The sequence below is a fragment of the Eublepharis macularius genome, chromosome 2 (assembly GCF_028583425.1).
Source record: "Eublepharis macularius isolate TG4126 chromosome 2, MPM_Emac_v1.0, whole genome shotgun sequence".
In the NCBI taxonomy this organism is placed as follows: domain Eukaryota; kingdom Metazoa; phylum Chordata; class Lepidosauria; order Squamata; family Eublepharidae; genus Eublepharis; species Eublepharis macularius.
This window is the reverse complement of record NC_072791.1, coordinates 99,958,014-99,984,495: the sequence shown is the minus strand read 5'-3', so window position 1 is coordinate 99,984,495 and position 26,482 is coordinate 99,958,014. Positions and strand designations below refer to the sequence as shown.

The 26,482-nt window shown below is 40.2% G+C and overlaps 1 protein-coding gene across 1 annotated transcript in view; it reads right to left on the bottom strand.

Moving 5' to 3' along the window:
* NELL1 (neural EGFL like 1) overlaps nucleotides 1-26,482 on the bottom strand; it is a 910,256-nt gene that overhangs the window by 689,334 nt on the left and 194,440 nt on the right. Inside the window, exon 5 of the mRNA XM_054969963.1 lies at nucleotides 8,008-8,104. Coding sequence (XP_054825938.1) covers nucleotides 8,008-8,104 — 97 coding nt within the window. The remainder of the gene's footprint in view (nucleotides 1-8,007; nucleotides 8,105-26,482) is intronic.

Sequence of the window (26,482 nt, the reverse complement as noted above, 5' to 3'; positions counted from 1 at the left end):
TCATGTGCCTTTTCCATTCCCTTAGCAAAGTGAGGTGTGGGGATTTTCTCATTATATGAAACAAGAGCAGGTTAGGACATTTAGCTGTGTTATCTAAAGTGCTTGGTGCAGCTCATGTAAACTGCCTTATCTGTGAATGGGGCTTAGGTCCAGGCTCAAAACACAGGGGAATTAATACTGTCTTCTCTGAGGGTTGAAACAAGACAGAGTTTCAGAGCAAGGGTAGAAAGGGAAATGAAGGCTGTAATAAGTTGGACTATCAGACCTAGTTTACTGAGGAGAACTGGTGTTACATGCAAGCAAGCCATCTCCATTCAAGATTCTCTGTAGAATCTGGCAGACCATTTCAGATCTGGCAAAGGTAGTCAGGCTGGGTACTCACCAAAATAATATAAACAAATGGAAGCATGTATGTCTTGGCAACAACTACCCTCTATTTCCTGCTTGATCTTATTGAGGAGACATAGTTTGACTGTAGGGAAACTGGATGGAATAAGAAAACTGTACCTGCCCAGGCATCATCTTGCTGTGCTCTACTGTATCAAGCTTCTTTTTTGTAGCACTTGCATTTCGGAACTGGAGTGGAATAAAATGGCTTCAAGCAATAAGGCTCAGCAAGATGTGGAACAGTATGGTATAGTTTGCTCCATTACATCCAGTTTGACTAGAGTGAAACTGCATCTGCCCTTCCTTTTCTATCTGTTGCCTCCCATTCTGATCCTCTGATATACAAGTCTTACCTCTGATATATAAGGCTTACCTAATTTTCATATTTTGATGTCCAAAGTAGCCATGGACACAGTTGTGATGTGGGACTGGCAAACATCTGAAAAAAATTTTCAATGGGCCATTTCATGATAAGACAAAAATTCCCAGAATATTTTTTTTAACCTAGGATGGGGGTGAGGGAATAAACACACCATAAGTGAGAGCAAGTGTCATGGTTAGAGGGTCAGGCTAGAGTGGGGACCCAGGTTCAAATTTCTATGATGCCATAGCAGCTCTCTGGATGAAGTTAGACCACTCACTCTCTCTTTCTCTAACCTATTTCACAGGGAGGTTGCAGTGAGAACAAAATGGAACATGGGACATCAATGTCTGTAAGCCACTTGGGATCCTCTTGGGGAGAAAATCATAGTATAAATGTCTAAATAAATAAATATAAATAAAATAGGGAGGAAATTTTGATTGGTAAAATGACCTGCAAAAAAAATTCATTCCCTATCATTTTCTGGCATACATTGCAGCTTTCTACAGGGAAATAAAGATATTTACACAACTTAGCATTATGTGAAGCTTGACACTGGCTGTTCCAGATGCCAAAAAAGATAGCTATGCCAGGCGCTGATATGACAGCAGGGGCAAACAGAACAGAACCCCAACAATTTGTGGCTTTCTCTTCTATTGCAAGAGCACAAAAGAGAAGATGAAGCAGGATCTACATGCAGCGATTGGGGCAACGATGAACACAAAATGAGGAAATCAGATGTTAATCTGTTGATAGTGTCCGAATTTAATTTGTAGCATCACTGTTTCTTGTTATTTCACTTACTTATTGTGTGTAGTTAAGAAGAAATCTGTACCTTAAACACTTTCCACTGTCAATGTAGTTCATTTTCCTACTTGGGCCCAAATCCACAACTAAAATAGTCTCAGCATGAGAAAGCTACCTTTATGCCACCACCTGTTATTCCTAATTTTAAAAAGTCACTGGCTTATATTGTACAATAAACTTTATGAATACTTCCAACAGAGTGATATACACAATAGCTTCAGTTGGGTAGCAGTGTTTATCTGTAGTAGAAGAGCAAGATTTGGGTCCTGTAGCACTTTAAAGACCAACTAGATTTCCAGTGTATGAGCTTTTGAGAGTCAGAGCTCCCTTCATCAGATATGATGGACATCTGCCTTTTATGTTTGCACAAGGATACAAACACCAAGGTGGGGGTCCAAGAGTACAGGCAACAAATAAACCAAAGATGAAGAGCATTGACATGTGGTATGTGTGACAACTAATGTCTCATAGCACACAGGCAAGTCTTGTGCAGGAAAAACTGCTTTTGGAACACATTCTGGCTCCAACTGTAGGACAAGAAAAACCAAAAAGATTCCAAACCCAAAATATTCTTTCATTCCAGACATAGCAAAAGGGGAGGGGGAGGTAGGGGATTCAGGCACCTGGGAATACTTTCAAACAAGGTGGAGAAAGGGATGAAGAGTGTGTTTGGATGCAGTTTTGGTCTGAGTGGAGAGATATGAGTTTGGTGGGTAATTCCAATAACCCAATCAGACCCTCATGATAGTCAAAACTAGAAAGCACTTCCAGGTTTTGTGGGAGAAACTTTTGTTTGCCTATACTAACATGGCATCTTAATCACCAAGAAGCCCTTATTAACAATCTGAAGGCCAGATACTGGATAAAGTATGGTCTCTTCCAGTATCAGGCTATTTTGTACCAATTAGTGTGACTGGGTTATGTAAAGCCTTGTTCACCCTTCTTTTTGTCTTGGAAATGGGTAGAAATTCTGGTGCTTTTCACACTGTCACTTTAAAGTGTTTCAGTATCTGTTTGCAGGAGTTCCACACTAGTCATGGGATGCAAAACCAATTTTTGTCCACGGCATCCCCCAATTCCCCCCCCCCGCGGACATACCACGATTTTATTTTGAAGCCACTGCTGCGTTGCATCTGGCTCAATTAATGTCAGTGAGAATTCTATATTCTCCTTCTGTTTCGCTTCTCCCCCCTCTCCTTTCCCCCAGGAGCTGATTGGTCTGTGCAGAATTAACTACTCCCACCCTCCTCAGCTCTCTGAACTCCTTTTCTGTCATTTTCATCAATAAAGTGAGGTAAGGGTCATAAGACTGCTTCTCCATTTGCTTCCTGCCTCCTGGTAGGCACACACTCTCATTTTTTTTCTAACAATTTCTAGGGACAATTCATTAGGAACAATCCATTAGGAACAATTCCTAATGTTGCTGCTTATTCCCTGCTGGCTTTAAAAACCAAGGAAGGGTTAAATGGCTGCCTTTCCCTTCCTCCCTTAATTTTTTTTTCAAAGCCAGGAATGAGTTGTAACCTTGCTGTGCTGTAAATAGAGATGGGCACGAAGAGAAAAAAAAAACCGAACATGATGTTCGTTGTTCATTACTATCCATGAACAGAGACTCACGAACAACCACGAACATGGTCCTGTTCACAAACATGTTCATGGTTGGCTGTTCGTGGGCGCCAGCAGGTTCTCCTCCAGCCATCATCCAAGTTTGGTCAAGATCCCTACTGCAGCACTCCCAAAAACCTGACCTGAGCAGGCACCAGGAAAGGTACCAATAATAAATAATAGCTTGGCCCCAGAGCTTGGCAGCAGCCCTGGAACTTGAAGAGGTAGATCCCTACCACACCACTCCCAGAAACCCTACCTAAGCAGGCAGCAAAAAGGTACCAATAATAAATAATAGCTTGGCCCAGAGCCTGGCAGCAGCCCTGGAACTTGAAGAGGTAGATCCCTGTCCCACCACACACAAAGAAAATTCAAGCTCTAATGCAAAATCAAAATCTAAATCAAAATGCCAACAGCAACTCTCTCCCTCTCCACTGTCTGCAAACTAAGCCAGAGCTGGAAGCCCCTCTCCCCCCTGCTCTTTGCTCCCTTGTAACAAATTTGGAGCTCCACACTTGAAAGGAAGACCTGCCTATCAAGCTAAATTGGGCTTAGATTGGGATTTTCAGGGCAACAGTAGGAGTTCATAGATCCAGAGGAGTTAGCCGTGTTAGTCTGTAGTAGCATAATAGAAAAGAATCCAGTAGCACCTTTAAGACTAACCAACTTTACTGTAGCATTAGCTTTCGAGTATCACAGTTCTCTTCATCAGATGCCAGTAGGAGTTCAGACAGAGTTCAGACAATCCCTGCCTAAGTTGCCAAGGGAATTGATTGCAGGTTCCAGACTGGCTTGACTAACAGCAACGAAGGAGGCTTGCAACGACCACCTGTTTGTTTAGAATGGGGCCTCATGAACGGCAAATTCATGAACAGCAGATTGGGCTGTTCATGGCTTTTTTTTTGTTTGTACTGCTGTTCCTGCCCATCTCTAGTTGTAAATGCCCTTTCCTCCTGGCTTTAAAAGCCAGGAAAGGATAAAATGGCAGCTTCTCCCTCCCCCCTCCCAGTGTCTTCTGCTAATGCCAAAGAGTTTTTTTTAAAAAAGCAACAGCATTTTAACCCTTTCTTGGCTTGGCTTTAAAAAAAATTGAGTGGAACAGCAGGAAAAGTACTTGCTTTCTCCCAGAAAACATGTGTGTGTGTGTGTGTGTTTTAAAAAGCGTGACATGAATTGTAAAGCCCCGAAAGCCCAAAATTGCACCGAGGCTTCAAAGCCCATCTAAAATGAAAAATAAGATGCAAATCGAAACTGCCTTGGACAGTGTGGAATGTGGGAGTGCCTTACCGAAGCCATTGCAATCGAGGCAAATGCTCATAAATGGTAGTTTAAACTGTAAGTGTGAAAGGGATCTCTGTTTATGTGCCCTATGTGTTTTGCAGAGAGTAAGTAGTTTGTGGATGGGCGAAGAATATGCAACAAAATGGAGGATTTCTGGAAATATATTGGTATTTGTTAGGCAACCCAATCATCATCATCATCATCATCATCATCATCATCATCATCATCATCATCATCATCATCATCATCATCATCATCATCATCATCATCATCATGTTTTAATGCAGGTCTTTGTCTTTAAATCTTTATTTATACTCATTGACATTCCTACTTGGCTTAAATGGCCGTATCATTGTCAGATCAACAACAGTAACAATCCATGAAATAATTTTCATTAGGGCCACCCAAAATGACACTAAATACTGTGCAAGCTTTCAAGCTCAACAGAAACTCTTAATCAGAACAGATGTGACAAAAAGATCTTGAAGAAGTGAGTCATGAACTGAAAAATCTGCTTTTTATATCTTTTAAAAATACTTTTATTTTGAAACATCTGACCTGATAAAGAATTCTGGTGAGTTTGAAAATTAACACAATGTTTGCCCCAATAAAGGTATTACATTAATTTTGATGTTTTAGATTTTGCATGAAGCACTATGCTTGTTTACATTTTTTTTCTACTCTATGGATATTATTGCCAGATCAACCTGTACAATAAAGCAATTAGAGGTGTACACTGAAAAAAAATTAATAGGTTGAAAGATGGTTGTTGTGGGTTTTCCGGGCTGTATTGCTGTGGTCTTGGCATTGTAGTTCCTGACGTTTCGCCAGCAGCTGTGGCTGGCATCTTCAGAGGTGTAGCACCAAAAGACAGAGATCTCTCTGGTGCGACACCTCTGAAGATGCCAGCCACAGCTGCTGGCAAAACATCAGGAACTACAATGCCAAGACCACGGCAATACAGCCCGGAAAACCCACAACAACCATCGTTCTCCGGCCGCGAAAGCCTTCGACAATACAATAGGTTGAAACTTTAACTCATTTTGTTTCGGCACAGTGCTTCACAGCCTTTATCTTGAGCCTTTACTCTGTTGAAAAGACTCATTCTCTGCTTCCATTTTACACTATTTCCTTTGTTTTTTATTCTGACATATTGTTCCCAGTACTCAGATACAGCTTCCATCCCAAAGCATGAATGAGCAAAACACAAATAATACTTTGTCTTTCTCCATTTCTAGAAGAATAATTCATGATTTTGCCTTGTGGGGAAGGCAAAAATGGAATGCTCATTCTTTCTTTAATGTTCGTTCTTCACTCACTCTGTCATCCACCTAGAGGATATATTCTGCACCCTTACCTCCCACTAATGTAAAAACATACTGATGTTGCTGACTCCTTTATAGGGTCAGATTTTGAGTATGGGAGAGCTCTAACAAAGAACAGGTAAGATTTCCTTAGTCGGATTTTTTTTTTCTTCCAATAAAGAGCACTTTGGACTACAGCATTGCATATAATTCAGTGAGTAACTAATCAGCATTTTTTTAAAAAATTGACCTTTAACACTCCTGGACTCATAGCTTCCTATCAGAAAATCTCCACCAAAGTGTGAAAAGAACAAGACTGGATTACATCTCCAAGGGTGCATTAATGATGCCATTTCTATTAAGAAAGGCAGAAGATACATTGCAAACATATTAGCAAATTATACTATTAAACTCTTAATAGATTTGAAATAACTATTATTAGTATAATGTACATAATATTTAGAGATTTTAAGTAAAAATTCTAGTAACAACTCTATAACAAATATAAAAGAAAAATACTAATTCTTTTTTAACAGTCTTATTTCCCTGCAGATCTCTGTTTACACTGAGGAAAATGGGGTTTTTATATGCTAAAACACTGAAACAAATTGTTTTGAAAGGGAAAAGGAGGTCCTGCTGAGCATGTAAATATATGAACAGAGATGTGTGTAGCTTATAAACGACCAAAATCATAAGCTTTGCAGTGGGTAACAACAAGAAGTAAGAGACTCACAAGCAGGCTTTAAAAATACAACCAATTATGTATTTCTGCCCTGCAGATAGTTAGTAAAAATTTCAGGCATACATTGGGGGTGGGGGGGAGACACTTGTCGACTTTCATTATGATCAATAAAACTGGCAGCTCATTATCATATCATTAGCTACCCTGCTGTTTCAAAGTGCTAATGTGTAAAAATATTAATTTATAAATGCATAATATCCCTCAGTTCTTAGACTCTAGGGCAGTCTTTATCAAATAAGAATTAAAGATGGGCAAAAGCAATATAAGTGCTTTTTTTTTTTTTTTGCTATCTGCCCATAAACATATGTTTACCATCTGCAGAACTACGGGTAGCAGCTGAGGTTAAGAAACCCAACAGCTGCAGAATAAAATATTGCCATCAATTTCACTTCATGGTGACAGCTCAGCTGTTAAGCTGGAGAAATAAAGTCCAGGTAAGGAGGAATTTCTCCACCTTCTTTAAATGAAAAAACAAAAATACATGAAGTTACCTGCATCATATTAAAACCGTGATAGGAGTCTTACTGACTAAGCCACCTAAACACTATCGTGTTTGCTATTCTTAGTTTGCTAAAAGCCATTTCCCTCACTGCCATTACCTAAAAGTAGCTTTTTTGACAGGTGAACATTTCTTATGGAAGTTTAGTGTGTTGGCCAAGAGAAACTCATGTTAATCTTTAAAAAAATGTAGGCAGGTTTGTAGGTATTGAAAAGATGTTAATGAGAGGACCAGACTTGGAAGGGCAAGAAGGTTTTCTACATAATGAATTTAGTATAGGTGGACAACACAGAGATACACTGCATAAGACATCAAATATGACAGTTGTGTATCATTTATCTAAAAAATGTATTATGATTTTTGTTAGTAACATTTATCTAGAATTACCTAGAACATGAAGACAGAAGATGACAGTTACTAAGAAAACAATAAAAAGGCGGCTTCCATACTAAAGCAAGTTATGCCAATTTTAAATCTGTCCTTTGAACTTTAAAAAAAGTCAGTTTTCACATCATATAGAAACACACAGTCCAGTGACCTAGGCCTGTATATATGAGAATGTGAGAATCTCAGCTGGAAAAAGAAAAAAAATGGTTTTAATCCAGGCCTAAGCACTAGCCACCTCTGTTTTAAAATAAGCTCTGGGTGAAATAAAAAGTAAAGTCACAAGGTAAGTGATTAATATGTTATGCATGTTCGTATAGCCAGAATAGTCTTTGGCTTCAAACAGCATGTTATCAACCATTGGTTCAGTAGTTTAATACAAAGGTTTGGTTTTTATCATTGTACCCCCAAATGTCTCAAACAAGTCCCATCAGAAAAGAACACTGTGCACAATCATTGAAAATTGAAGTCATTTGTCCAGAAAGTCAGATTCACTCCTATAGAAAAAAAAACACGTCTGCATATGCACACACCTTTTGTATAACTATGAAGTGATGACTTTATGAAATTTCAATGAACTACTGCTTTATGAGACTAAACACAAATGTCACTTGGTATGCCAGTTTTGTAAGCTTACCTTAAAGAAGCCATGTTTCCTGTTACGCTGTCCAAGCCACAGGTTGCTTCCTGGGGTCAAATTTGTTTCAGGGGGGTCTATAACACGTTCATAAATCCTGTAAAGCAAAATACTGCAGTTACCCTCAAAAGGTTTTGTTTTGTTTTGTTTTGCTTATAATTAGAGAAGATTTAAAATACAAATTCGCTGATAGAAGTCTGTAGATCTATATACACACACAAATATTATTATATAAATGCATACAAACAATAATTAAATACACTATTTCTAATTTGACAAGTGAACAAAATCAAATTTGCAGACAGATAAATTACATCACCACATAGATGACAGATGCAGATCACTGTACATGCCATCAAGCAGAGTTTATAAAAAGTGCAATAAAGATGTCTACAGAAGATAAAATTATTTCATGAGGGCTACTGCTTACAATATGCTCAAAGCAAATTATGGAAAAACTATACTTTACACAGTGGTTCTTAGATTAAGATAATTATAACAAATACTTGACACTCATTATTTTCTTAAAGACCCCCCCCAATAGTGGTTTTTACAAGTGGGATACCCCAAAGGACTTGTGAGGGATATCATTTTCCCCTTCCTCCTACTTTTGTTCTTTCCCTTCCCTGAAATACCCCCTAGCTTATCCCCCTTTCCTGCTTCCTTCTCGCCTTCCCACCCACCAGCCAGCCTACCTGGGACCAGGTATCACCCCTCAACTGACCAGCGTGCATGGCTGCAAGCCCTCCCAGAACAGCTGTGAGCAGCTGCACAGTCACTGTGACAAGAGGGAAAGAGAAAGGGAAATGTACAAAAGGGAAGAGGTGAGGGGGAATGCCAGGACACTGCCTGCCACTCTGGGACAGACAGGTTAGGTTAATAGGCCATAACATACCCATACACGACAACATAAAATCGTGTATCACTGAAAAAAATTAAAAGATTCTACGATATCAAAGGCAAACCGTGTTGCCGACAACTCACTTCTTAACCGTGTGCATGTGCAGAATGCAAAATGCAGGGATAAGAAGTGAGTTGGGCAAAACAGTTGCCTCCCCACCATGAGGCTGTGGGAAGGCCCAGTGCCACAGTGCCTTCCTGCTGTCTTGAGGCTTCTCAGCTGGGCAAGGAGAAGGTGGGCAAATGCCACTTTAACCCGGCCCAGTTGATCCATGGATGAAGGAGGGGCGGCTTAGCCCCTCGGCTTGCCACTCAGCTGAGCAGGGAGAAGCTGATCTGTGGCCCGGCCCAGTGGCCTGCTGCAGTGTGGGGCTGCCCAGCTGATCAATGGGCAAAGGGATGCCGCGGAGCCCACCTCAGCTGGGCAGAGAGAAATCGGGCAAACCTCTGTCTTTCCTCTGCCCAGCTGATCCACGGGCAGGGCCCGCCTGCTAGAGCCTGTTGTATGAAGACACAAAGGGCTTTGGTGCTAGTATTGACATAAAAGAATAAACCTTAAAACAGATAAATACAAAACCATTAAATGATATAGAATTACAATTAATTATGAATGGACCCATAAAAAGGACAATGTAAAACATAGTGTACTATGTCTTTCACCTGATTAAGACCACAAGGAGAGAGAAGTTGTTCCACAGGTAATTTTTGATATCTGCCCTGTATGTAATCGGATAACGTAGTTTGGAAGCGAGCACCAGTAAAAGCCTTTCTTAATGGAGCATTAGAAAGGTCAAGTAAATAGCAAGAGAAAGCTTTTTTTTAATTTTGATCTGGGGATACCACAAAGAAAATTTAGATTGTTAGACTATATCTATGTCAAGAAGGGCATCTTTTTCAAGAAGCTAACTATGAATTTTGGTTGGTTCTCAAGACATTACAACCTTTAAGGAGGGCAAGGAATATAACTGCAAAATAGGGGACAGCAAGTTGAACCACTGATTCCCTTCCTTATATTACCAAAATCAGTATTTTACCAGACAGTCTTCAGTAATGCTATCAAATTTCTTATAATCTTTTAATAATTTCAAGTGGACTCTTGTTGTAATAGAAGATAGTTCAGCTTCTAACCTTAAGTGTGCAGCAGGAGTTCCTTGCAGGAGATCCAAGATTTTCCTTAAGAAGTTGTTCTGAATGATTTCAAGCTAATTAAGTATTTTCTCATTCCACCCCCAACTTTCAGCCCTGTACAAAAGCTGCATGATAACTTTACCCTGGAATACTTTGAGGGCTGGGGTAATTAATTGGCCACTGTTTGAACAGAAAAAAATTAAAATTGCTCCCAGTGCATGGTGAACAGCTGATAAATTGGCATCAAGGTGTGTCTGCCAAGAGAGATCTCCATTAAATACTATACCTAAATGTTTTTAAAGGGGGCATTGTTCTATTTTGTGAGCACTGATAGTCCATCTATGCTTGGATCTGTTTTTGCCAAAAACAACCATTTTAGTTTTCCTGTAATTAATTCTTAGTTCTTCTTTATCACAGTATCAGCCAACCTAACTAGCATCCCATTGAGTCGAGTTTTGGTGAAAGACATACTTGCCATATCATCTGCACACAGCAGGACTGCAATTTTTTGACCAGCCAATGAAAGGAGAGGGAATTCTGGACATAGCCTGGACAATTCCATGGCCTGGATAAAATTCTGGACAATTCCATAGCCTGGACAAAATCACTAATGTAAGAATTAAACAAAAAGGCGGACAATAGGCAACCCTATTTAACACGCTTCCATAAAGGAATAGGATCTGTAAGAGAGCCGTGAGAACCCACTCTTACCCTAACTGTGAGATTAGAATGTTGTTCCCTCAGTATCCTAAAAAGTTGTCTGTCAATGTTTGTTTTACCAAATTTGTCTGGGACAGACAGAGGAGGTGGAGAAAGACAACAGTGCTGTGTCAGTAGTGCTTTGTTGCCAACTCTACAGGACCAGGGAAAAAATTAACATGCGAGGCTGAGAGGGAGAAAACCAAAGAGAGTGGGGGGGAACTACCATGGAAGTGGAAGACAAAGAGAAAAGAGACAAAGAGGAAAACAAATCCCAGTGCTAGCAAATATATAAATAAGGTTCTATAAAGTTCTCCAAATATCTAAAAATAAATCCATACACAATTGCCGTCTATATGCAATATGTTCAAACGCTAAGTTTATAATGTTCTTAATCCAGTGAGTTAAGTGAAGTCGGCTTCTTGTCTTTCCAGTGCTGTAATATAAGTCTTTTAGTGACTGTAAGGGTACAGAGGGTCGATTTCCATTGACCTTTGGTTAGGTTCCAAGAGACAGGCAAATAGTTTAAAAGTACACAAGCATCCTCAAAAATAAATTAGTATTCTGACACAAAATTAATATGAGTAATGACTTCCTCCCCAGAGGACCAAATAATTGAACATGTCCAAAGCATATGCTTAAGAGACATATCTTGTAAATTACAACTACAACAATTGGACACTTAATCCTTCACTAAAAAGATGCTGTGGGGTCTAATATACCCTAAACACAATTTTTTGCTTAATAAATCAAAGCTTAAGCTCCATAGCAGCAACAAGTAGGTGGCTTAAAGATAAATCCCATTGTTTTGGCAGAACTGGACGATCTAGCTCACTCTACCCAGTCATAACACTTCAGCTAGCTTCTCAGCATCAAAACTATTCCCCCCTGCCGCCTGCCAGCTGATAGTTTAAAGGGCCCTTTCCTGCCACGTGCAAGGGGCAGGGCCCTTTAAACACCCCACAAACTGACCTTCCCAATGTCCAATACCCACCAAATTTGCAGGGGATATAGTCCTCACTGTCCTCTGAATACCCCCCCCCCCAAGTTTCAGAGAGATTGCACCCCGGGAAAGGCATGACGCATGGGTCACCCCCTTTGTTGTCATTTTCTCTTCACAGTGGCAAAAACAGGACTGCCAGTTGGAAGGCAGCTACTTTGAGGGGTTACAAACTGACCTTCCCAATGTCCAATACCCACCAAATTTGCAGGGGACATAGTTCTCACTGTCCTCCAAAGACCCCCAAGTTTCAGAGAGATTGCACCCCGGGAAAGGCATGATGCATGGGTCTCCCCCTTTGTTGTCATTTTCTCTTCACAGTGGTAAAAACGGGACTCTGCTGGAAGTAGTTTGAAGGGTTAAAGCCAGAAGGAGTTCAGACAGAGTACAGTCCCTGCTGTTGCCAGGGGAATTGATTGAAAGGCCTCAGACTTTCTGGCTTGACCAATGGCTGACGAAGGCAACGCAAGGCTTGCAATGACCACTTGTTATATAGAATGGAGCCTCACGAAGGGCTTGTTCATGAACAGACGAACGGGCTGTTCATGGTTTTTTTTCCATTCATAATGCTGTTCATGCCCATGTCTAACAATAAGTAATCACTCTGTGTGTGTGTGTGTGTGTGTGTGTGTGTGTGTGTGTGAGTGAGAGAGAGAGAGAGAGAGAGAGAGAGAGAGAGAGAGAGAGAGAGAGAGATTTGGAAACTCATACATTAAGCAGCTTCAAACGACCTCAGATTTTTAAGGACCATTAAAGAAGATTTTAAGGGCCCTTTAAAAAGCTACCACTTAGTTGTAAACAATAAGTAAAAGCTATCCAAGTATATACAGGCTTCAAACTGTTTTTTCAAAGAAAAAGGCAACAAAATAGTACTGGGGGTGGTCAGAGAGAGCTAAAAAGGAACGCACAAGAAAACTAGGAATACTTTTATTTAAAATGTATGGTTATTCACATCATTATGGGGAGTAATTGCTTACCTGCACTATAATTATAATCAATCCTACTTCCTCAAAACACTAAGATGCAAAAAAACAAACCCAAAGCTGGAAATATCAATGCTGCAGCAAGTTTTTTTAAAGGCTAGGTAATAACCTGCTGTATTTCCTTTTGAATTAATTTTTGAGCAGCTAAGTATATTTCCATTCTTTGAGCCTATATTTTAGACATCATTGTAGCCCAAGAAATAAATTATTACCGATATCAATATTTTAAAGTGTAAGTACTTCATTTCCTCAGCAACAAATACACAATTAAACTTCTACTCTGATACTTCTTGGAAATACCAAACAAAGCATTTTACCCACTCATTGAGCAAAGAAGCAACTAACCAACATGCTCATGTTAGAAAAATCTGCTTCAATATATTGCATATATATTTTTGTTCATGACTTGGAAGTCCTTTCTAGAAAACATCTAACCTTTTCAAAAAATGAGTCAATTTGGTTTTGTACTGTTTGCAGAAAGCAAGGAGAGTGGGGGCTCTCCTGACCTCCTCAAGCAGGCTGTTCCACAGGTTAGGGGCTACCACAGAGAAAACCCATGTACAGGTCTCTGTTGATTTTGCCCATGTGCAGAGTGGCACCTGCAGGAGACCCTGTTCAGATGAATGAAGAACTATTAACATCTAAAAGCCCCAAAGCTTAAAACAAAGAAATGTACTGCTCTCCACAACACTACTTATGAGACAGTATTGGATTTTTATTTATCTGGCCTAGTAAGAGGCTCTAAAGGGACTGTACAATATCTGTCTTCAATGACATAAGAAAAATGAATTTTTCAATGTAAAGCATACAAATCGACATGTATTATGCTGTAGCTCAATAGAACAATGTAAGGAAGACAAATGAGGCAGAGGCCCAAATAGTTTCTCTCTGGCTTTTTTGAAAATTTAACAAAGGCTTTGCCTTTTATGAAAGAAGTTGTAACAACTCCTTCTTCCTGGTATCCTTTCAGAAAGTCCCATACATAAGGTAGGTGTTAAGTAGCAAAGGATTCTTCACTTTTCTCCAAGGGTCATTCTAGTCTAATTATATTTCTGAAGCATCTGTTCTGTATACCTTCATCTTCAAGCAGCCATTCATATTACATATGCTTTTTGTACGTTTTCCCACAAAACTGGTATCAAGTATAGTGTTACCAGTTTCCCGGTGGGAGTGGGGGATCCCCCCTCCCATTCTCTGCCCCTGTCACCACTTACTTGGCTAGCAGGGGGGTACAGGAATGAGCCTCCTGCGAGTGCTTCTGGGATGGTGCAACAATGTTACTTCCTGGAAGATGACATTGCACCACCCTGAGAGCACTCCTGTGCTTCGCAGCAGACCAATTTGGACCCCCAACGGGTTGAACTGAGCCCATTTGGGGAGTGGGGACCCAACTGGCCTGCTGCAAAGCAGGCATGTGCTCCCATGCCTGCATGATGGCATCATTCCTCGTGTGTGAGAAGCAAAGACAAGGTAAGTGCCATTCCCCTCTCCTACCTAGAGGGTAAGGGGACTTGGCAACCCTATATTCTTCCCACTCACTGGAACATATGACATTTGCTGTAACTCCTACTATTAAATTATTGTGGCAAACCATGTACATGTGAATATCAGCAGTAAAAATTAGTCATTTTTCAGTTTTGACATAAAATACATTTGATGATTGTAGCAGAGTAGCAGAGTATAGCAGATTGTAGCAGAGAATCAAACCTGGTTCTCCAGATTAGTTCCTGCTGTTCTTAACCACCACACCAAACTGGCTCATAAAAAGTGCACTGAAAACAGCAGTACCTCTTATCATTCTAAAAGACGCATAACAAAGAAATTACACATTTATAAGGGGGATTGAAATACTGTGTAAACCAGGTGATTGCCAGGATGGATGGCAACAATGCTGGGGATTGCAGTGATAATCAGAACTTTTCCTAGCTTGCTGTGATCACCTAGTCCACCTCCTAAGAAAGGTCATACTTCACATATACTTAGCTGTCAAAAGATCCCAAGCATCTCTAATAGTGCAGGCAGAGAAGACCTGAAGGGTAGCAGGCCTGGGAAAAGGCTACACAGAGCATTCAGCATAAGACAACTTCATGTTTGTCATACTGGCCCACATAAAAGTGTATCCAGAGTCCGCTAGAACTAGTCATGTCTACAAAAAATTGTAGAGCAGTCCTAAGACATATCACATGGAGTATTCCATACATATGAAGCCGTAAAAACAAGAAAATAACTGTCCCCAGTACTGATTTGGCACAGGAAAATGGTTTGAAGGGAAGGGCAGGAGCCCCACCCCACAGCAGCATTCCAGGCCCATTTGAGCTGTCCTTTATTTTTAAAAAGCCATTCCCTGCAGCTGCTGTGGGGCCCAAGCTAGGTCTGGGTTCCTGAACATGTAGTTTGGCCCTTAAATGGAAGACTTCGAAAGCATACAAAGGATAGCTGTAGAACAACAGAAGGGGTTGGATGTAATTGAATTGTGTGCAGGTGCAATTTCCCCACCCCCCAGAAATGCTGCTTCAGGGGAACAAGGATTCACCAGAAGCAACACAAGCAGGAGGTATAAGGATGCTGGCGGAAAAGGGAATTGCCCCTCCCCTGTATATGCAGATTTTTTTTGATACTACACACTTTCCTTTGAATAGAGTTATACAGCAAATATAACTGAAATTGAAATTCTCAATGTCATTTCCAAAATTTCTCACTTGCTTCCAAGTAGTTTGACTTTTCAAGCAAATAGTATTTTGTCACATTTTAAAACTGTAGTAGAGAAATAGCAGATTTGTTCTCAGATTTTGGAGTTTGCAATTAATGGATGAATGTTTATTTGGCCACAGACACTTCCAAAACATTAAACTATTTGGCAGGCTCTCTTGTCTTACATAACAGGTTATCATTAATTTAAAAAATGTTTTTATGTAATGCATTTCTTTATATATGGCATATTGCATTACATAATTTTTAAAAATAATGTCTGTTGTGCACTTTGCAGTAATTTATAATTTAAAAAATTAAAGAAATTTAACACCACTTGTAAGCAATTCACATCCTGATCTAGGGAACCATGAGTGCACAAGTGACTTTCAAAACTTATGTGCCACCTTCTGACAGCTTTGATTACCAGTTTTGTGGACTGGTATGCCTAACAGGTGATTGCTCAGTCAAGCATAGCAACATGGATCCTGTCAGGCAATACACATAAAATGCAAGAACCAAGGTACACAAAGATGTATGCGTGCCTCTTCTCCATCTCAACAACATCTCTTTATGCTTGTACTATACATGAAGAAACTTATTTCCATTCATGACTCTCCCACACTGGATCTGTGTAATATTAAGTGATAAACAACTCAATATGTAAGAAGGAAGTAAACATATGAAGCCACCCAATAAAACATTAATTATAAAAGATTGGTGGTCACCACTGGAATGCCATGGGATTACCTGCAAAGAGAACAACTTCAATGCAACTCTACTAGGGGTGTGCAATTCAGGTTCAGTATTCGATAAAAAATACCAAATTTTACCTGAGTCGGTAAAATTTGGTGTTACCAATCTTTAAAGGGAATCAGATTCGGTAATACTAAATTTAAGTTTATCGAATGTATTCGGTAAAATTCAGAAATCACCACTGGGCTGTTCCTTGCTATTTCTTTGCTAAGGAACAGCAAAGAAACACTGCTTCCCAACTTTTTTAACCAGATGACAGGGGAAAGGAGGGGGAAGTTAGGCAGAGGGGGAAGGGAGGGGGGAGTGAGTGAGTGGCCAATCCTTGCAGGAGCTCTCCTACTCTGTGATTCTCTGGAAGGAGAGTGGCTTTTTTAAACTGCTACACGGAGTTAAATTATGTAGACTTGCCTCAGAGCAGCCTCCATTTTGCTGTGGCTGGGAAATTGAGAGACATTGCCTGCTTGCTGCTGCTGGCTGTTAGCTCTCTCTGTGTGTGGTCTGGGATTCTGGTGTGCTTTAGACTGAGGCTGAATCTTGACCTGGAATTAGAGGATTCCTGCTTCTGCCTGATGAGACCTGCCTGCTGAGATGGAGAAGAGGCATGCATGTTGCACACTTCTGCTGCTACACATGAAGGACTTCTGGAGCACTTTTGCTGCTGCCCAGTTTGAGTCATTAGACTTACTGGTGTTTTTCTCTTTGGGGTGGGGAGGGGGTTGGCCTGGTGTCTCAGAGGGAGAGGGTTGGAGGAGAGGGAAAAGGGTTTTTTAATTTTCATTTTAAAAACTGCTTTTTCACTGTGTGGGGGCGGAGCTTTGGTCTGAAGTTGGTTATATTTACTGTTCATTTTGCTGCTTGTTCTTCTCAGGGGTCTTTTTTGTTTTATCCTGTTGTGGATGATCCTGTTGTGGGTGTCTTAAAACTCCAGTTAATTTTATCTTGCACCCAGCCCTCGACAAGTGTAGTTACAGACTTTGTTGACAGTGAAGAGCTTGCATATTCTCCTGGATGCCATGCTTTCTATGGAGGCCCAGCTTGCAGCTGTTGCCAGATCCACATTTTTTCATCTTTGGCAGGTCAGGCAATTGACGCCTTATCTCCTATCTCAAGATCTGGTCTTGGTCCTGGATTACAGTAACACGTTCTATGTTGAGTTGCCTTTGGCTTGACCCAGAAGTTAAAACAGGTCCAAAATGCGGTGGCACACATCCTTACTAGGACACCATTTAGCGTGCACATCTACCCTATAATGCCAACTGCACTGGCTTCTGGTTGAGTTCCAGATCCAGTGTAAGGTGTTCGTTTTAGGGTTTAAAGCCCTTTATGGACTGGGACCTACATACCTACGGGCCATTATGTCCCCCGCAGGGCTGTGCACTCTGTGGATAAGCAGCTCTTGGTGGTCACAGCCCAAGGGACATTTGGCTGACCTCGACTAGAACCAGAGACTTTTCTATCCTGACCCCGGCCTGATGGAATGCACTCCCAATGGAGATCCAGGACCTTCTACAATTCCAGAGGCCCTGCAAGACAGAGATGTTCCTCCAGGCCTTTTGATAAGAGCCAGAAAATTGTCCCCTTTCCTGACTGCCATGCCCCACCTGCAACCGCCCTGGGCCTTTATCATGTTTTTATAGTAGTTTCACAGTAGATTTGTATTGTTTAGAGGTTCCTGGATTTTAGCTGTTAAATTGGTTTTATCATGTCATGATGTTTTAATTGTATATTTTTTGTTCTAAGCCACCCTGAGCCCACTTGCAGGGTGGGGTATAAGCCAAATAAAATAAATACATAAATATTAAATCCACTTCTGGTTTTGTTGATTGTTCTTTGCTGTTTTCCCCTGTTGTGAGTGCTTGGAGTTCTGTTTCTTTATAGTGTTCATTGTTTTTTTCTCGGTGATTTTGTGTTATCTGGAATGGGTCTACTTGTGAGTAAGTGGGGGAATTAGTGGCAAAGAAGATGGCTATGCGAGAGGTGGTAACAAGGGGATCTCCACCAATAATTTACAGGGGTCCTATCCTAAGGATGCACACGAAGCCAGTGTTCTTAATTAAAGGAATAGTTTTATTCAGGGACAAATTCATACACACACATATTAGATTGTACAAAAACACACAAGAGGCCTAGGAAAAGCAGTGGTGAAGGTGGCATAGATTTGAGGGATTGCAAGGCTATAATTACCTATCCAGAGAGCAGGGAAGTCCATGGAGGGAGAGCTTCAAATGCCAGCATTCTCAGCCAGGAGAGCAAGAGGCTTGGAGCAACCTCAAGGGAGCAGCACTTTGGATCCAATAAGTGTGCATGTGTCGAATGGGGCCAGGGCACTACTCTTATAGGGTAAAAAGTGCCCTGAGGTGGGCTAGCCCACCTAGCCATTGGAACAAAGACTAAAGGTCAGTTTTTGGGAGTAACAAAAGGTTTGATTACCTTGATTGCTAGCTGCTGGGGTGTGTGAAAAAGAATGCAAAATTTGTCCTGGCACTGCACAAAGGGGAAGTTTTTTTAATGAAGTCTATCGGAGCTAAGTTGATGAATTTAGTTAGGCAATGTACCTTCCCAGGAATGAATTATAAATACTTATGAATGTCAGTTGATTTTCTCCTCAACCATGGACAGGAGATCTCATCAGGGAAGGAGGGAAAGGAATGTGTTAAGTGGGGTGACTCTGTGAGACCTTTGTTGCACTAGATTCCTTTAGGGACTGAGGAGACTGTAAAACTAATCACTGTTAGTCTATCTGCATTTACATGTGGCATTCCATTCATGCCTTGATCTCCTGGGCAGGACTCAGCAACGGCTAGCTGGAATTTCCCTGGCTACAATCCAAACTGCCATTTTAATCCAGGGGTCTTGTGATTTCATATCACAGGTAGCCATGTCAAATGGCTATTAAAGATGTTAGAGGCCGGGACAACTGCTTACATTCTGTTGACATAAATTTGGTTTGGTGTTCTACTGTTGTTGGTTCGGGGTTGTTGTTTTTCCGGGGGGGGGGCAGGCTGTTTGCTGGGGTGCTTGGTTTAGTTCAGCTTAAATTGCCTACTGGTGTTTGGGTGCATTTTCAGGAGTAAGTCCCCTGCAAATTTACATCCTCTCTCTCTCTCTTTGATTAAGGAGAAATCAGGAAGAGTCTGACCCTTGCAGACTCGGTTAAGAGCCTAGGAGTTATACTGGATCCTTTGCTACTACTAGAAAAACAAGTTAAGGCAGCCACAAAAAAATACTTTCTACAACCTCACTCTAGCCTGCAAGATGGTTTCTTACCTCAACATGGCCAACCTGGCTACATGGATCCATGCTATGATAACATCAAGACTTGACCATTGTAATGCACTATACATAGGTCTCCTAAGTTCACTATGATTCTAATTGGTGCAAAACATTGCAGCTCAACTGTTATCAGGAGCAAGCAGGAGCAAGAATATCACTCCCATTCTGCAGTGTCTCCATTGGCTACCTATCAGTTACCATGCTCAGTTCAAGTTTTGGTTATCACATACAAAGCTCTTCATGGCCTTGGTCCAGCATACCTATGGGATTGCTTCCTTCCTTATGTTTCTCCAGGGCAGCTTCACTCATCTGAACAGGGTCTCCTGCAGGTACCACCCTTCATATGGCCAAAATCAACAGAGGCCTGCACATGGGTTTTCTCTGTGGTGGCCCCTACTCTGTGGAACAGCCTGCCTGAGAAGGTCAGAAGAGCCCCCACTCTTGGTTTTCCACAAATGGTGCAAAACCAAATTATTCAAAAAGCCTTTTTTACTCAGTTAGGAGGGCTGTACTGTAGGTAGAGGGTCTCAGATTCTTCGCTACTATGTTGCCTTATGTAATATCTGTTGCTTTAAATATGTGCTCCTATGAGCTACCTGTGTTTCATGTTGTTTAATGTCAGTCCTAGAATTGCTTATGCTCTGTTTCAGCATTTCTTCAACTCTGTATTGCATTCTTGCTAATGCTGTGTCTTTGTAAACTTGTATTTATTTATCCTATGGCATTGTTTATGGAAATGTCCTTGATATTGACTGTACTAATCTCACACTGTGTAACCTGCCTTGCGTCTGAGAGCCAAGCTACAAGAGAAGAATTACCCAAGGAGGAGCATGTGAAAGGAATTGCAATGTTAGCGAGGAAGCCAAGTTTTAAAAGAGATCAGAAGCCTTTGTTAATTTCCCCTCTCTACAGAGCTTGGAAAATCACTGCTCAGAGGGATTGTTAATTTCCGCTTTGCCTCCCAAAGGCTCTGTCAGTTTCACCTCACCTTCTAGGAGGCAAAGAGGAAATTAACAAACCTTCTGAGCAGTGATGTTCATGGCTCTGTAGAGAGGGGAAATTGTCAAAGCCTTTTGATCTCTTTTAAAACTCAGCTTCTCAGTTAACATTGTGACTCCCTTCATGTGCTCCTCCTTGTGTAATTCATCTCTGGTAGCTTAGCTCTCAGTGAGAACTGTGGTCTATAAATGATATAAACAAACAAACAAATAAATAAATAAATAAATAAGGAAGAGTGTTTGGAGAAGCTGCCTTTGAGACACAGAAAAACCTAGGCCAAAAGTAAAATTTAAATCTGGCATCAAGACTAGTACAGCAAAGAAATTACTGTGCTTTTTTATTAATTCGTCAAAAATTGCTTTCCACTGAATGGTTAAACACCAGCCTCTCCTATTCTTTCCATGACAGGAAGGAAACTTCATCTGGCAGCCTGCCAGAGGAAAAGTTAGTCATGCTAATGAAAAACTAGTCAGTTACGCAAGAAGGAGGCTTGCCAACTGATGACCAGATGCTTAGTTCAATCCTTGACCTAGATTCAGTTAACAGTAGAAAACAGGAGCTTTGTACAGTAAGATGCTCAACCAAGTAGTATTTTATGATATCTGCACAAAGCTTCACTGAATTTGATCTTTGGAGAGGGGAGAAGGGAACTCAGTACCATATATTATAACATTTGTGAGCAGTTCAAGAGGAACACCTTTTGAGTAGCCCCCTATAGAATACCTAATGCTATGGTTTCCCCACAAGATAAAAGATTGTTTTCACTTCCTGTCTCATCCCTTTTCACTGTAGGAAAAGACATGACAGACAGAAAGGAAGCAGCAAGATCTCTGGAAGAATCATGACATTTGATGTACTTACATATGGACAGGTCTTGGAGTGATGACAGCTGGAAAAAATGATAAGTGGGAGTCATGATAAAGATGACTAGATACCATGCAGGTGAGTTAACCTTTGTGCCACAGGGACTCTACTCTTGCAGTACCATAGCTTGAAAACCTTTCAAAACCAGAGGAAAATCTCCCAAATAGGACTAAAAATAAAGTTTGGCTATATTACTTACATTTCAGTCAGCCTGAAAAAAGGGCTTTGAGAAATATTTACTCCCTTGGGCTGTAATTTCCTCCCAATCGGTTCTAAGGATGAGTTTTTAATTGAATTGTTGACCATTTTAGCAGACTTTATTGGAAGAAGAATAGAAGATGACAGGTAGTAGCTGAAAATTACTTTAAGAGAGGGAATGCATCAGATAAAGCAGAAGAGAATCACAAGGACATGAGAAAGACAGTGATAGGGGTAAAGTAAGAAAAACAAAAGTACAAAAATCAATGGGCCTAAAATAACGACAGTCATAAATGTCCAACTATATGGCAGGGAATGAGACAAACCATCAAACAAAAGAAGCTAAAAATTCTTTTGCATAGAAATATCAGAATTTAGCCTTTATATCTTATTGGCAAATATATATATATTATTACACACCCTATGAGTGTGTGGGTGGATCTGAACTTCATCTACAAGACTACACACCATGATCTTTTATATGATGCTATAGCACACAGTGTTTGGTACCAAGTTCAAAATTTGTCTTCATGACAGTCTTGACTGTGTCGATACTTAAGCCAGATACTTATCTTTCTGGCTACTTAAGCCAGAAAGATAAGCTTGAACATGTGAGGTTAATGCTTGATATCTCAGAAGCCACAAAGAAATTAAGGAGGATCTCAAATGGTTAGAGAGCATGGATCAGTACTCTGATTAGTACTCTACATATCTTCACCTTTCCTCCAAAATAACTAAGAAGAAGAATTTAAATATCAGATAATCCAGTCAAATTTTCTTGTTGTGATTGTGAATCCCCCACCCCACCCCTTGGTGTAAGTGTACAGACAGGTATCCATTTCCTAGTCACGGGTATAATTGGTATAATAGAAAATATTATTCAGCAATGTGTTGATCTTAAATTATCTACTGGCTAGAATAATAATTTTAAAAGTATTTAATAAATAAATATGGCTTATGTAGTTGTCATTAGAATTAGAGGGAACATACATAATGTGTTTGTTTTGTATCCATGTGCTGTAAAATTGTTTTTATCTTCAAAAGGTATTTTCACAATCAGTATACAATTTAAGATCATAAATGCACAACAGTAATGCCATGTCCTTTATTTTTATTTCAATATTTTATATTGTTATGAAGTTAATAAATCAGTATGATTTTATAGTTGTCAAGCAAGAATGGTGTTAAGCTGTGTTCTGTCTGCATATGTCAAGGATGCCAAACAACAAAGACAGTAACAGATTTGGCTTAACTTCTGGTACAGTGGTAAATTTTTTATTTTTAATAATGTCTATGATGTCTTTCTGTCTAACAGATATTTAAAATGGCTCACTTGAACAGCAAATACACCATCACACAGTTAAGATGATCGTTAAAACAGAAAAACAAATAAAATCCAAGAAATGGTAGTATAAAATAAAACCAGCAATTCCAAAGACAGATTAAAATACAGTGGGGGGATCAAATACCAGAAGTATGCAAAAATGGTCCTCCTGACCACACAGTAACAAGACAACGAGATGGCACCAGAAAAACATCTATTAAGAGATGCCACAACTGGTTCTGCAGACACACACCCTGCTTCCAAAAGCTGGAAACCCAGATGATAATCCAAACTGCCATACAAGGTCATTTAGTAGAAGGCAGTCCCTTAGAAAACCTCATCACAAACCTTCAGGGCTTTTCAAAATACCAATAGTTTCCCACAGTGACTTCATAAAAACAATGCCAGTTGATAATGACATCACTACAGATTAGATGGTGATAAAAATGGCAAATATATTATTTATTTATTTAGAAAAATTTTACCCCATATTTCTGCCCTCAACAGTTCCCCCCAAGGCTGCTAGCAAATTAAAACATACAAATTAAAATCTCATTTTAAAAGCCACCACAACAAAGACATGAATGCATCATTAAAACAATTTAAAACCATAATTTAAAATAAATATGAATGATAAAATAAATGATAAATGAATTATAAAAACAATAGTTCAAAACCATGGAGAGGGAGAAGGGCTCACTGAGGGACTATTTCACCACATGAGATTTCATGATTTCCTAATTGTTCACCTTTGCTGCATTAACTAACAAATATTCCCAACTGAAACATCAAGCAATGTTAAGAAAACACTATCTATGATCAGAACTTGGTGCCCAAAACATAGATGATAATAATCTGGTGAAGGATTTTTTTAGAAAGAAATTCCTTTCTCAGATCGTCGAATTCTAAACAGTAGGAAGCAAAAAGAACGCCTGATACATTTTGTTAAAAGAACCACCTATTTGTATTACAGCTACTACAGCTACCCTGCAAGGAAAAGGAGAGGAGACTTATTTTGAAAAAATGAACGCTGAGAATTTAGAGTTCACAGCAACAGATTGTTAGAATGTTAATGAATAACTTGTAGCAGCAATTACTTATTTTTTAAGAAAGCCCTCTGGTGGTATGGCAGAGAGAAAATGCAGGATGCAGCCTGGGAAACAAGTCTTATAAATCAGTTATAAAGAAATGCTTTTTTTAAAAAAAATCATACTATTTAGTTTTCTTCTAAGCAGTTAATCCCTGCAATTTGTTTGGATCAGCAGTGTTTCGGTGTACACTCAGTTCTAAAAAACTTGATGCCAATGTGTTTTGCAGGCAATTATTTCCTTCATTTATACCCTACCTTTTCCCACAACTGGCACCCAAAGCAGCTTGCATCATTTTCAACTCCTCCATTTTATCTGAAAACAATACTGTGAGGTACGTTAGGTTGAGGGAATGTTACTGGAGCACTCAGCAACCTTCCATAGCGGAATGGGGATTCAAACCTGGGTCTCCCAGATCCTAGTCCAACACTGTAATGACAAAAACATGGGTTTTTATTTTTGGTCATTCTGCACAGAAGGAAAAGCAGAGATTTGTCCAGAGTTCTCAGGTGCCCACCAGTGGTGGGCAATCTCCTGGTGGTTTGCCCCATTGGTTGCAAGCTACCCAGCATTCACCCACCACCGGAAGGCAACAGCAAGCATGCGATGGGCAGGCTCTCGGCTGGGAGAACGACATCACTTCTTGAAGTGATGTTGTCATGCTTTGTGTCAGAATTCTCCTATGCTTCTAAGGGGCTGATTTTGGCACAAACAGGCCAATTCTAAAGAATCAGCCTCATGCAAAGTGTGGAAGCATTCCCGCAAAGCATGATGACATCATTTCCAGAAGTGACATCATCACATTGGCATCAGGAGTGCACCTGTGCAAAGCACACGAATAAGGGTTTCCATGCTGGTGAGTACTGGGTCCCCCCACCCCTTCTGCAGGATATGGGGACCTAGCAACCCTAGATTTGTCCAACTTAATGACTAAAACGGGATAGTGAAATTTCAGCAAAATAGGAAACCATAGAAAAAACCAGGTTTTCTTTCTTTGTTTCCCTTTTTTTTGATGAAAAGAAACTTTGGGAAAAATTAAATATATGTAGTGCTTTACTTCCTATCAAACCTAAACTTCTTTTTATAGACTGAACAATATAAAATGTATCATTTATCAAGTTGCCAGACCCAGCCTGGCAATCAGCAGGAGATGGGGTAGAGACATGGGGAGCTGTTTCCCCTGAAGTGGCAACAATTCTCTCTAGGAGTTGCTAAAAAACCCACAGAGTTTCCAGAAATTCTTAGAGAGGTGTGATATCACATCTGGGTTTTCTCAAAAGTGACATCATGCCACCACGGAGAGTGATTTTAAAAAATCCCCACTCGCTGCTGAAGTGCCACTGGGCAAGGCCCACTGGTAGTGGGGGATCTCCTGCTCTCATTGGGTATATGAGAACCTTAATCATTTATAGCTTCATTGCCATATAAAATTGTACTATTTGCCATATTAGTAGCATCTAACAGTATAAATATCTTCTTTTTCTATAAGAAAGATTGCAAGTATACCCACACCCAATACTCGAGAAAGAGTTGTAAACCACATGTATCTTTAATTTTTCCATCTGTGAGGTAGGGGAAAATATGTTGATGGTATAAAACAGATTCTTTAGTACAGAAAGGCAAGCATATTCAGTGAACATTAATGCTCTCACAGAGTCACAATGGATAGGACTGCTAGCATGGTCGAATCCACATTCACCCATTACCCGCATGTTTATCGGGTATCTTCCGTTTGCCTCCAATCCGCGATTTTTTCCTCTTCGTTCACATTCCTGCTTCCAATCCGTCTTTCTCGCGCGTCCCTCTGGTCACACGGCTGCTCGAAAACCGCTTTTTTGTGCGGGACCTTTTTTCCCGCCCATTTTTTTTAAAAAATGTTGAGCGCACTTTTCCGTTATTTTGATCTTGCCTTATAAAGAAACATCATTGAAGATAATGATGCCTCTCTTTCCCCCACTGACAGCACTGATGGCTCTCTCCCGTTTCTTTTTTGGAAATTCGGAAGCATGTGGGAAGCTTTCGTGGGCATTTCCTATGCAGGACAGTTCAGTGCTTGAATTTTACTGAAGTTTCACTACCTTGGAGTGTCATTATGTTCCCAATAGTCACTGGCCGAATCCACATCCACCCCACACCCGCATTTTCCGCTTTTGAGGGAGGGAACAATATAACGATATCATGATATATAGATAACGATGTCTTGTCTCTCTGATGCATTGATGGAGACCCAACAGTGTGCCCGCATGTCTCGCGCCCCATTTTCCTTGTGTGAGGTTATAGAACATCATCCCTGACAGTTTTCGAGGAAATGTAAAATGTCATTGGGGACCGATTATAACGGGGGAAACATGGAGGAGTGATGGAGTCCTGCTCTGTGTTTTCTTTATTTTGAATGATTGATTCACCATAATTTCGATATTACAGTAATATAAATTTTAAAAAAAAAACAGTTAAAAGGGAAGTTTCGCGAGTCCGTTCTGAGGATGGATTCACCCCAAAATGATTTTTCAAACTACCAGATTTGATTCAGAAACAGCATAATCAATAAATCCAATGCTATGAAGTCAAAAACAGT